This window comes from Aquarana catesbeiana, linkage group LG07, assembly GCF_042186555.1.
Source record: "Aquarana catesbeiana isolate 2022-GZ linkage group LG07, ASM4218655v1, whole genome shotgun sequence".
Lineage (NCBI taxonomy): Eukaryota > Metazoa > Chordata > Amphibia > Anura > Ranidae > Aquarana > Aquarana catesbeiana.
The window spans coordinates 63,589,798-63,602,231 of NC_133330.1; the positions used below are offsets into that span (position 1 = coordinate 63,589,798).

Genomic DNA, 12,434 nt, shown 5'->3' on the forward strand with positions numbered 1-12,434 from the left:
AGCAGGGTTACCATAGAAACGGATTGAGAAGGAGGCTTGGTTAACAGTACAGGAAGTGATCAATGTAAGGGCGGAAATACACTCTACTGTGGACTCAGAAAACAATACTTAAAATGGTGCTGCCTTACCCCTGGAAACAAGTTTTTTAAAGTTTCTTAAAACTGTAAGTAAAATGCGATTTGGGCTGGATTACAGTGGCTATAGTTTGATAATTACTTATTCTAATGGACTAAATAAAAAGAAGCATCAGAGTGGGAGAGTTTACGTCCTCTTTAATACCAGCCCCATGGGGAAGTGTTGAGAGTCCAAATGCGCAGACAAAGCAAATGCTCCTATTGTTTCCTTTGAAAAAAATATAAGGACAGGTTGCAATTTTATGTAGTACCTTGCGATTAGCTATTGCTATGCATAGCAACATGCTGCAGTGCATGGAGTTGATTAAAATGGCATTTTGTGACTTTTCAAGTGGCTGTAAAGGCTAAGTGCCGGTTCACACAGGGGCTACTTGTCAGGCGACTTAGCCGCCTGACAGGTCATGCTCCGTTCTGTACTATGGAATCGTTCTAATAGGAACAACTCAAGTCGCTCCAAGGTTCCTGTACTACTTTGGGGTGACTTCAGGGCAACTTGCATTGACTTCTATACAGAAGTCATTTTGCAAGCCGCCACTGAAGTTGTGTGCAGATCGCCTTGCAAAGTCGCGCTGCAAGTCGGGCTGCCCCTGTGTGAACCAACACGGTTTTGTTTACCTTAATACAGTCTCTGCATTAGGGTAAAAGACCTTCCAAGATTGGTTCCCGCCAGCACCCCTAATTACTTACCTGAGGCTGAACTCAATCCAACACTGTGCCCAAGAGCAGCATCGCTGCTCCCTCTCTCCCTTCTCTGGACACAACATTGGCTCCTGCTGCTGTCAATTTTATACAGTGGGGAGGGAACAGGGGGCAGGGCCGATCCAGGCTCTGTGTGTATCTATAGACACACAGAGCCTGGCTCTGAAACCAGCTCGCATGTCCGCCCCCAGAGAAAGTGCTTGCTATGGGGGCAGACACTGAAAAGGAGGAGCGGACCGCGCTGGTGGGGGACCCGAGAAAAAGGAGATCCAGGGCCGTTCTGTGCAATACCACTGCACAGCGCAGGTAAGTATAACATATTTGTTATTTTAATTAAAAATTAAAAAAAAAGTCTTTAGTAATGCTTTCAATAAAGTTTAAGAAAAAGTAAACTGCACTGCATTGTAACAATGCTTTGCACCTCCCCTACATAATACACACCAGCAGCTGTGCACTATATGGAGCCTGCTGGTGTGAATAGCCCCTGAGATTCAGCTTAGGCACCAAGAATCCTGACCATCGTGGTCATATGCATACTTCCAATGGGATATCTCTCTTTTAAATACAAATTTATTAGCCCTGTTCTCCTTCAAAATTATCCCTCTTTTACATTGACATAAGTACTCTGTATTGGCATGTACTCTAAAAAGCACTATATAATTACCTAAAAGAAATATACTTTACTGGAAAATTGTTTTTTCTTCTGGCCAATTTCTATGATGGAAGAAGCTCTTGAAGACCAACTCTTATCTATCTTTTTTTTTTTTTTTTAGCTTTTCATGTTGATGATAGTATAACCATGCAGGTTATTGTGAATAGGGACTAAAGCAAACAAAAAGCTCTGACTCTAGTCAATGGGTAGCACAGTAAAGCCTTCTTAAAACCGAAGGTACTCACATGTCTCTTTCTATCACAATTACCAAAAATAAGAAGATCATTCCTCTTTACATGACAATCATTCCCGTATGCACCATTGATCAGTAGGACATCCAGAACCACTGTTAAGCAGGCCATACATGGTCGAATTTCGAACGAATTTTCTTTTCAAAATCAGAAAGTTTTTTTTTTTTGGTGATCCGATGGTGCCACCATTGATTTTCGAAATTCGGCCGACCAAGCCTTCAATTTTACCTCATGTTGCTACAGAAAAGAATTTTCGTGGCCGGGAATCTTCTTTTCTCTCTGTAAATTTTCTTTTCTTTTTACATTTCTCGCACGATTCTCCCATCATTGATTATAAAATCGTTTGTTTTTCTAAAAATTTCCAACATGTCCGATTCCTCAAATTTGATTGCCGCATGAAAATCGGCCGTTGCTACGGCCCACTAATGGTGCGAAATTTGTACGAAAATTCTTAGATACGATTTTTGAAAGAAAATTCTTTCGAAATTCGAACCGTGTATGGCCGGTATTTAGTGCAAATTTAGCCTAGTACTATAGAGCCAATTATTCCAATATGCATACAGCTGTTTCAGGCTATCTGGCCATCATTCGTGCAGTGTATGGAAACCATACCATTCTTAAGTAGTGTTCGGGATCCAATGAGACTGTATTACCATGCAGGTTATGTTGTTGTTGGAATACATTGTTCATGTATTTTTGTAGAACAAATATATATATATATATATATATATATATATATATATATATATATATATAACGTTCAGCCAGTAGATGGCAGTGTTTATAAGTTTGTTATAAGTTTGTAGCTGCATCTATGGGTAAACTCTGTCTTTTCTCTGTATAAAAAAGCTTCCTGCTTCCTATCTGCAGTTAAGCAGCAAAGCCCATGTGGACTGTGCACTGCCTGTCTATTCTGTAGGGCAATATATATACAGAATTTCTAACAGTTGTGCATTCTGCTGTCATTTGTCCTCCCATAACGTATTTACACTTCTGTCACTTTTCTGACAGTACTATACCCTTCATGTAATTGATTACAAGAGAGTGTTTAAGTTTGTAATATATACTGTATAGGGATTGGTACATTTGCTGACATGATTTATTTACACACAAACTATTTTTGTTTGCATTGTGTGTCTCAGTAATGATTAGTAAAAGAAGATAATGGTGTGGCCCATACGTTATTTTATGTTCTTTTTTTTTTAGCTCCTTACCATTTTAAACGCTGCAGAAAAAGGTTGTTTTATGTAAAATGTTATAGTGAGTAATAGAGGATATAGATGAAAAGGGCTCATGTTATCAAAGGTTTCTCAGATTCGGTTAATTGGGTTGTTATAATGTCTTTAATGGGCCTAGGCACTTCTGAAGTTTGGCTGACAAATGCGGCAGATATTTATACTAATGAGGTACTAAAACATCACAGCGTGTCATTTGATTCATGGGACTCAATCAGGATGTGTAAGGCACATGGGAGGTTTGACTGGAAGATGCTGTTTAGGGTCTGATTTATTGGATTGTCATTGGAAAAAAACTTTGGGTATATAGACCTAATAGTGAGAGTGTCCTGTTGCTTCTCCCAGTGTAGAATAAGAACAAGAAAGAATCTGATTGGGTGCTATGAGCAACACTAATGCCAGCCATACATGGTTCGAATCTCGGCCGGTTCAGCTAGAACCGGCCAAGATTCAAACCGATAATGGGCAGGCTGAATGTAAGTTGTTCGATCGATAAACTTTGGTACAACCAGCCTGCCGTATTCTCTTGTGATTAACGGTAGCCACTAGCGATAATCACTGTCTTCTCCCAGCGGGAAAGGCTTCCCCTGCTCACCCGCTGGGAGAAGACAATGGCCCGGCAGGAGGGATTCCCACATCAGGACCCGTGGTTGCAGGAAAGAAATTCGCTCAGTAAATCGCTGGCCTAACTGAGACTATTCTACCCCATACCAAGTCGAAACAAGGATCTGGATTAAAATGATCAATCGATCAATCAGATAAATATTTGTTCACAAAGGGACAGCATGAACAGCCAGTGCGTGCCGTGGTTTCAAAGATCTCCCCCTTCTTCAGAGTTTAGGTATGGTGGAAAGATTTGAGGAGTCAAAGAGTAGTGGCACGGTCACCGAGGTTTAATTGTTTACTGTGCGAAAAACTGGATATGACCAGAATCAGTGGATCAATTAATCAGCCATAAATGTATACATCTAAAACAAGGCAGAAAACAGTGTGCTAACTCGGTGGAGAGAGACTAGAACACCTGTCAGGTTTTTATTGCTGTTTGTTCCCCCAGTAGGGAGATTCACCCTCTCTATTTGTCCTATTTATCATTATCACCAAAACAAATTTTGGGTTGTCACCAGAATAGGAGGGAAATCTTCCAGTGGGTTGAACTAGTTCTGATAACAACCAGGGAATTCCTTCACTTTTGGGATGATTTCCTCTTACTTCCTGTTGTGGCTATAGGACCGGAAGTGAAGGCAAATGTCCCCAATGGGACACAGATGGCAGAAAAAACAAACCTGATGGGTTATAACCATTCCGTAATCTATTTAAAATTGAAAAAAGTTTCGTCTTTGGATCAATCTCACCCTTACTTTTCTTACTCTTTATTGAATTGTGTTGTAACTGTATTGTCTTTTTTTTAAAGATCTGTTCAGACAGTTGCTGCTTTTTAAATCCTATTTAATAATAGTAATAGTAATCTTTCAGTGAAATCCTATTAATTGTCATGGAATTCAGCTATGTATCATTATTTTTTTGTTACTGTTAGTTTTTGTACATGCTGTGAGATACAAAATGGCTTTCACTAATATTCATTCATTTTTTTTTTTCTAGGGAATTCCTCTGTTAAACAAAAACAATGGACAGCCCAATATCACATTCCGATATGACAGTAAGTTTCTCTTCACTGCAAAATATTCTATGCATGAATGAGAAGTGACATGCAGGCCATCAACAATCTCTCTGGTTATGTCAAAAAGTTTTGGAATTTAACGAGTATCCTCACAGGGTGACACTGTGGATACACTAATAACAATATGCCAATGTCCCGATATTGAATGGAAAAGAATAAGGAATTGCAGAAATAGACTTTATAGGCACACACATAAGATAAAAAATATTTGACATTTTAAATGGATAAAGTTAAAATCTTGATTTACAAAAATAAAAATAAAACCCATCATAATAATGCATTATTATGACGTGTTTTCTTTATATGTTTGTAAATCACGATTTTAACTTTATCCAATTAAGATTTCAAATATTTGTTATCTTATGTGTGTGCCTATAAAGTCCATTTCTGCAATTCCTTGTTCTTTTCTAATCTCTCTGGTTAGGTCCAGTGTATATATAATCAGAGAAAAGACAAAAACAGATTTATTAACTATAAAGCATTTTCCAACAAGCTTCCCAATATCCATATTACCATAACTATATGCTTCATTGACACCTCTGTGTAATGGCAGTGTGACACATTTTACAAGACATATGTAGCAATAATAATCCAACAGGGGTCCTAACCTTTCCCTGACTTATCCACAGCTAAACAAATGTTTGGTTATACATATACTTTAATGGGTCTACTTATAATTGTTTTCACACATGATTCACTGAACCTTTACATAGGATTCATTCACACATTTTCTTTAATTGAATCCAGTTAGAAAACTGTGTGGGTGAATCATTTATAAACAGACCTGTAGGGATAGTTTCCATATTTAATAATTAATTTGTTACATTTATCTAAGAGTAAAAGAAATGTTTAAAATGATATTAGAGTCTTGTTTTTTTTTTATAACAAACATGTTATACTTACCTGCTTTGTGTAGTAGTTTTGCACAGAGCAGCCCAGCTCCTCCTCATCTGGGGTCCCTTACCTGTGCTCCTGTCTCCTCCCTCCTGCCGAGTACCACCACAGCAAGCAGCTTGCTCTGTGGGCACCCAAGCAGGCACGCTCCCTGTCCACGACTCTGTGTGTCTATTCGCATACAGAGCTATGTCTCGGACCTGCCCCCTCGGTCTTATGATTGGCTCATTGGCTATGATTGACATCATCGGGAAAAAATGGATCCCACTACTGCCAAAAGGTAATCAGGAGTGCGAGTTCCCAGAGGGGCAAGGCTCTCATGGACATCGCTAGATTGAGAGGGGGCTCAGATAAGTATGGGGGGGGGGGGGGTGCTGCACACAGAAGGTTAAGGTAAAAAACCTTGTGCCTTTACAGCCACTTTAATGTGCCATTCAAGATTTTTACCTTGGCTCTTCCATATTTCCATATTCCTTGTTCTGGTGACAGCTCTGATTTTTTAAATATAATTTTCTCTCTCGATAACAACGATCACCAAGTCAATATAGGGAGTGAATCTTCCTAGTAGGGACATAGACAGCAATAAAAAATTGACATTCTTCCTTATAATCCTTCCATCCATACCAAAATTAGAAAAAAAAAGTTTGGCTATACAAACATTTTTGTCATCTCCCCCTTTGAATACCCCCTTTAAAGTTATTTAGTTTTCCTCTGTCCCCCTTTATTCAGATTTTTAATCCACCCTTACCAGACATGTGAAATGTAGAACCAGAGAGATAGGTGGATGGATAAATATAGACAGGTGGATGGATTGGATTTTAATCATGACATAGCCTGCTGTTTGCAGTTTGCAAGATTGAGTATATATTGCAGTATATACAGGGCCTGTAGTATAGACAGCCTTTAAACCATTTTCTCTTTCTCTTTCTACAGACTGTACAGCTAATTTTGGGGGGAAGCATCTTATAGCGGAGATGCAGAATATAACCATCATCCAATATGCTTGCAACGACCAGGTGGCTGTTACTGTAATGTGGACCGCTAGTCCTACTGGTAAGTTAAAATGAATGAGGCGGACCACTTTGTTCCTTCTGCAAGTTTAGGTGAATGTAAAACGTGTTACAGTTATTTCATATTTAATTTGGTACTGATGATTTTAATTTTGGCTGGGCACCAGTGGCTTAAAGCCCAATGTCCAGCAGTTTTTTTTTGTTTTTTTTTATATGTCTCCCAGCATGGGTTTAAAAGGAAAAAACAGTACTGAATGCAATACGAATTATATCTCTGGGGCTGCTACCGGCAATATTTCAGTTCTGACACTAGGGGGGGAGATTTACCAAAAATGGAGAATGCTTTGGTGCAGCTCTGCAAAGAATCCAATCAGCTTCCAGGTTCTTAATTGAAGAAGTTGAAGTTAGAAGCTGATTGGCTGCCATGCACAGCTGCACCAAATTCTTACTGCTCCAGTTTTAGTAAATCTCCTTCTAGGTGTCCTTAGTCCACTGGGTTGAAAGTTGCCCAATGTCATTCAACCTGGAAGACTGGGGACATAGTGTGAGTGCAGTGTAATGACACAGGGAGTGGTGCTAATGGGTTATGAGAGGATGTCCCTCGCTGGGAGAACAACTGAAGGAGAAGTGCACCTAACACCTAAAAGTGTTGCCTAACTGGCCTGAAGACATCTGGAAAAGGTAAAACAAAAAAAAAAAGATGGTGGGCATCCTGAGGGGGGTGCACTGGATGAGGAGGGGGTGCATGGGGGGAAGACTGCGCTTGGAATTAATTTAAACACTTAGTTGACTCACTGATTTGTCAGGAGTGGTTTCTACTGGTTAAATAGCACGATGGCAGAATGTACAGTAATCCATAGCATGGAACCACAAAATTTTTTTTTTTAATTAGTGCACATTTAGTTGGTTCCAGCCTAGATTGGTTGCTCGCTGTTATTTCATACAGTTGCTCTTTACACTTTACACCCCAAACTTGCTCATCCATGTCTTTATGGACCTTGTTTGTGCACCGGTGCGCAGTCATTTTGGAACAGGAAGGGGTCATCCCCAAACTGTTCCCACAAAGTTGGGAACATGAAATTGTCCAAAATGTCTTGTTATGCTGACACCTTAAGAGTTCCCTTCACTTGAACTAAGGGGCCAAGCCCAACCCCTGAAAAATATCCCCACACCATAATCCCCCCTCCACCAAATGATTTGGACGAGTAAACAAAGCAAGGTTCATAAAGACATGGATGAACGAGTTTGGGGTTGAGGAACTTGACTGGCCTACACAGAGTCCTGACCTCAACCCGATAGAACACCTTTGATGAATTAGAGCGGAGACTGCGAGCCAGGCCTTCTTGTCCAACATCAGTGCCTGACCTCACAAATGCGCTTCTGGAAGAATGGTCAAACATTCCCATAGACACACTCCTAAACCTTGTGGACAGCCTTCCCAGAAGAGTTGAAGCTGTTATAGCTGCAAAGGGTGGGCCAACTCAATATTGAACCCTACAGACTAAGACTGGGATGCCAATAAAGTTTATGTGCGTGTAAAGGCAGGCGTCCCAATACTTTTGGCAATATAGTGCATATTTATAAAATGCTATACTATCATAAATAATAAAGTTATTGCCAAATAAAAAGGCCCTGGCACTTAACTGATCAATATATTAATTATCAAATAATTTGATGGATTTTTCAGGACCGTTAGTATAATTAGCTGTAATATTCTGCTTACCCACGGCCAAAGTTTAGGAGTGAGCCCCCTGTGAGCAGAGCATACTCAGCATTGCACAGTGTTGTCAATCTAACATAAGGTATTTAAAGCAGGAAGGCAGAGAAAAGACCTCGCCTGTTTTTTGTTTTTTTTATTTTTTTTGTACAGTGGGCCGGGTGAGTGTGGGGAGGTGACACGGTAAATGGTAAATATTTTTTTCAGAAGTACAGTATGTGTGAATTTTAACTGTGCACTTAGCTGTTTGAGCGGAGGTCCTCTTTAAGAACAGGAAGAGGATGAGCTTCTCCCATGGTGCAGTTCCTTTCTCTATTCACAGATCAGAGTCACAAACACATTTTTGTTATTATGTATTTGGAACTACCATAATACAAAAAACTTAGCAAGCTTCCTAGTTTTATTATCTTTTTCCTGGCCGCTGAAGTGTGTTTTCTGCAGCGCCGTTTTAAAACAGTACTTCGGAAGTACACGTCCACCTCCCCATTTTTTATTTTTTTTTTGCAATATGGCAGTACGGAGATGGTTAAATTAAATTCATTTTGGGCCACAGTCACCAGATTTACATTGTATTCCAATTGTAACCAAGTATGAGACCCTTTATATGCACTCAGTGACACAAATAACAGACATTGGTAATATATGCCTTTTATTAAAACATACTATTTTTTTTTTTAACATTATTGTTTTAAATTTCCACCTCATCCAGTGGGGACATCATGTTACACACATAAAACATATGTCTCATAACACGAACTACATGTAGTTTATTGTTTGAAATGATAAGCTCTGGTGGCCACTAACAGGCTCTGTAAAATATTTATGAAATATCGAGGTTTGGGAAGAAAAAGCCATTTCATTTTTTTTTTTTTTTTGTTTCATTGGGTTGTGAATTTCAGAACGTGAAGTGCGGTTTCTGCCTTAAATGAATTATTAACTACGGTCATTTTTGAAGTGTGTTTTATGCACGCATAACATAGGCCGCCATCTTGCTGGTTAAACCAACATTCATAAGAATGGAGCTTTTCAGGTCATTAAAGTAAATGTAAACCAATCAATAAAATCACATATAATTTCAAAAGTTATTGTCAATTTTTTATGGTTCTTACACACGGCCGGACATTACAGCATATGATTGTACATTTGGCTGTTGTTGTGGCACCCGGGAACCACAGCTGCAATGTAATTTAGCCAACTGACATATATTGCAAAATATGCTGTGTGCGGCTATACACACGCAACCATGGGCACTAATGCCGCGTACACACGATCGGACTTTCCGCCAACCAAACCATGGATTTTTGTTCGAAGGATGTTGGCTCAAACTTGTCTTGCATACACACGGTCACAAAAATGTTGGCCAACAGTTACGAATGTGAGAACGTGGTGTCGTAAAAGCCGTACGACGAGCCGAGAAAAAGGAAGTTCAGTAGCCAGTGTGGCTCCTTCTTCTTGATTCCGAGCATGCATGAACTTTTGTGCAACGGACTTGTGTACACACGATCGGACTTTCAAACAACAAAGTTTTGTTGGCGGAAAATTTGAAAACCTGCTCTCAAACATTTGTTGGCGGAAAGTCTGACAGCAAATGTTCGATGGAGCGTACACGCGGTCGGACTTTCCGATAACAAACTCACATCCAACATTTGCCGTCAGAAAGTCCGACCGTGTGTACGCGTCATTACAGTTTGGCACGTACGCATTTGAGCATATTTTTCAAAAAATATTCTACATTACATGAGCTAAATTGCTCCCGGATGCCACAGCAACAGGCAGATTTTCCTCTGTTCAGCCTTGCACCCTAATGTGCAACTGTGTACAAGAGTCCTTAATCTGCTTTTTTTATTATATTATACCTAGTAACCTTGCCTTGTAGATACAGTACTTATTTAGACACTTCTTGTTAGAGGATGACAACGCTCTGTCCTTGTCTCTAAAATGTATCATGCATTGTCACTAGTGCATTGAAATTAAAGGTCTGTGCTGAAACCAAAAATTCAGGATGCACTTGACCGAAAACCGAAACCTAAATGGACAGTTAAAAAAAAAACATTTATATATAATTGTATTATATTACATTTTTTTAATCAATATCATGAATTTAAAGAAATATTAATTTATTTTCGGCCATTATAAGCTTTCACACTGTGCAGTTTTTGAAGCACTTTTGGATTAAAAAAGTGCAAGAAAAGCTCAAGAATAATGCATCCCTTTAAATTCTTTGTACAGTGCGGACGGAAAGTATTCAGACCCCCTTAAATTTTTCACTCTTTGTTATATTGCAGCCATTTGCTAAAATCATTTACGTTCATTTTTTTTCCCTCATTAATGTACACACAGCACCCCATATTGACAGAAAAACACAGAATTGTTGACATTTTTGCAGATTTATTAAAAAAGAAAAACTGAAATATCACATGGTCCTAAGTATTCAGACCCTTTGCTCAGTATTTAGTAGAAGCACCCTTTTGATCTAATACAGCCATGAGTCTTTTTGGGAAAGATGCAACAAGTTTTTCACACCTGGATTTGGGGATCCTCTGCCATTCCTCCTTGTAGATCCTCTCCAGTTCTGTCAGGTTGGATGGTAAACGTTGGTGGACAGCCATTTTTAGGTCTCTCCAGAGATGCTCATTTGGGTTTAAGTCAGGGCTCTGGCTGGGCCATTCAAGAACAGTCACAGAGTTGTGTCTGTCCTGTCCCTGCAGCTGAAAAACACCCCCACAGCATGATGCTGCCACCACCATGCTTCACTGTTGGGACTGTATTGGACAGGTGATGAGCAGTGCCTGGTTTTCTCCACACATACCGCTTAGAATCAAGGCCAAAGAGTTCTATCTTGGTCTCATCAGACCAGAGAATCTTATTTCTCACCATCTTGGAGTCCTTCAGGTGTTTTTTTTAGCAAACTCCATGCGGGCTTTCATGTGTCTTGCACTGAGGAGAGGCTTCCGTCGGGCCACTCTGCCATAAAGCCCCGACTGGTGGAGGGCTGCAGTGATGGTTGACTTTCTACAACTTTCTCCCATCTCCCGACTGCATCTCTGGAGCTCAGCCACAGTGATCTTTGGGTTCTTCTTTACCTCTCTCACCAAGGCTCTTCTCCCCCGATAGCTCAGTTTGGCTGGACGGCCAGCTCTAGGAAGGGTTCTGGTCGTCCCAAACATCTTCCATTTAAGGATTATGGAGGCCACTGTGCTCTTAGGAACCTTAAGTGCAGCAGAAATTTTTTTGTAACCTTGGCCAGATCTGTGCCTTGCCACAATTCTGTCTCTGAGCTCTTCAGGCAGTTCCTTTGATACTCATTTGCTCTGACATGCACTGTGAGCTGTAAGGTCTTATATAGACAGGTGTGTGGCTTTCCTAATCAAGTCCAATCAGTATAATCAAACACAGCTGGACTCAAATGAAGGTGTAGAACCATCTCAAGGATGATCAGAAGAAATGGACAGCACCTGAGTTAAATATATGAGGGTCACAGCAAAGGGTCTGAATACTTAGGACCATGTGATATTTCAGTTTTTCTTTTTTAATAAATCTGCAAAATCGTCAACAATTCTGTGTTTTTCTGTCAATATGGGGTGCTGTGTTTACATTATTGAGGAAAAAAAATGAACTTAAATGATTTTAGCAAATGGCTGCAATATAACAAAGAGTGAAAAATGTAAGGGGGTCTGAATACTTTCCGTCCCCACTGTATGACTTTACACTGGTCCTATGCATTAAGGTGAAAAACCTGCTGTGCTGCAGCTCCCCCTCCAGCCCCCCCCCCCCCCCCCATTTTCCTTACTTGAGCCCAATCCAGCGATGTGCACAACAGCAGTGGCTCTTGCTGCTGTCTCCCTCCTCATTGGGCAGCATGATAGCTGTCAATCAAATGCTGTGACACGGGAACGGGGGCCGATGGATGCAGCAGCGGGACAGATGTCCATTGGGGCACCAGAAGAAGAGGATCAGGACTGGTCTGTGCAAAAGCACAGAGCAGATAAGTATAGTCATGTTTGTCATATTAACCCCTTCCCGACCGGCGGCGATGTACGTCAGCAGAATGGCACGGCTGGGCAAATGGACTTACAGGTACGTCCATTTGAATTTCCCGCCGTGCCATTGCGTGCACGCCGCTGGCGGCACGCGCCGGACGGGAGCTCCGTGAGTCGGGTCGCG

At 40.5% G+C, this 12,434-nt stretch overlaps 1 protein-coding gene across 1 annotated transcript in view; it reads left to right on the plus strand.

Annotated features, from left to right (window-relative positions):
• IL17RD (interleukin 17 receptor D) overlaps nt 1–12,434 on the plus strand; it is a 113,639-nt gene that overhangs the window by 71,309 nt on the left and 29,896 nt on the right. Inside the window, exons 2-3 of the mRNA XM_073592252.1 lie at nt 4,571–4,628; nt 6,477–6,596. Of these exons, the coding sequence (XP_073448353.1) occupies nt 4,571–4,628; nt 6,477–6,596 (178 nt within the window). The remainder of the gene's footprint in view (nt 1–4,570; nt 4,629–6,476; nt 6,597–12,434) is intronic.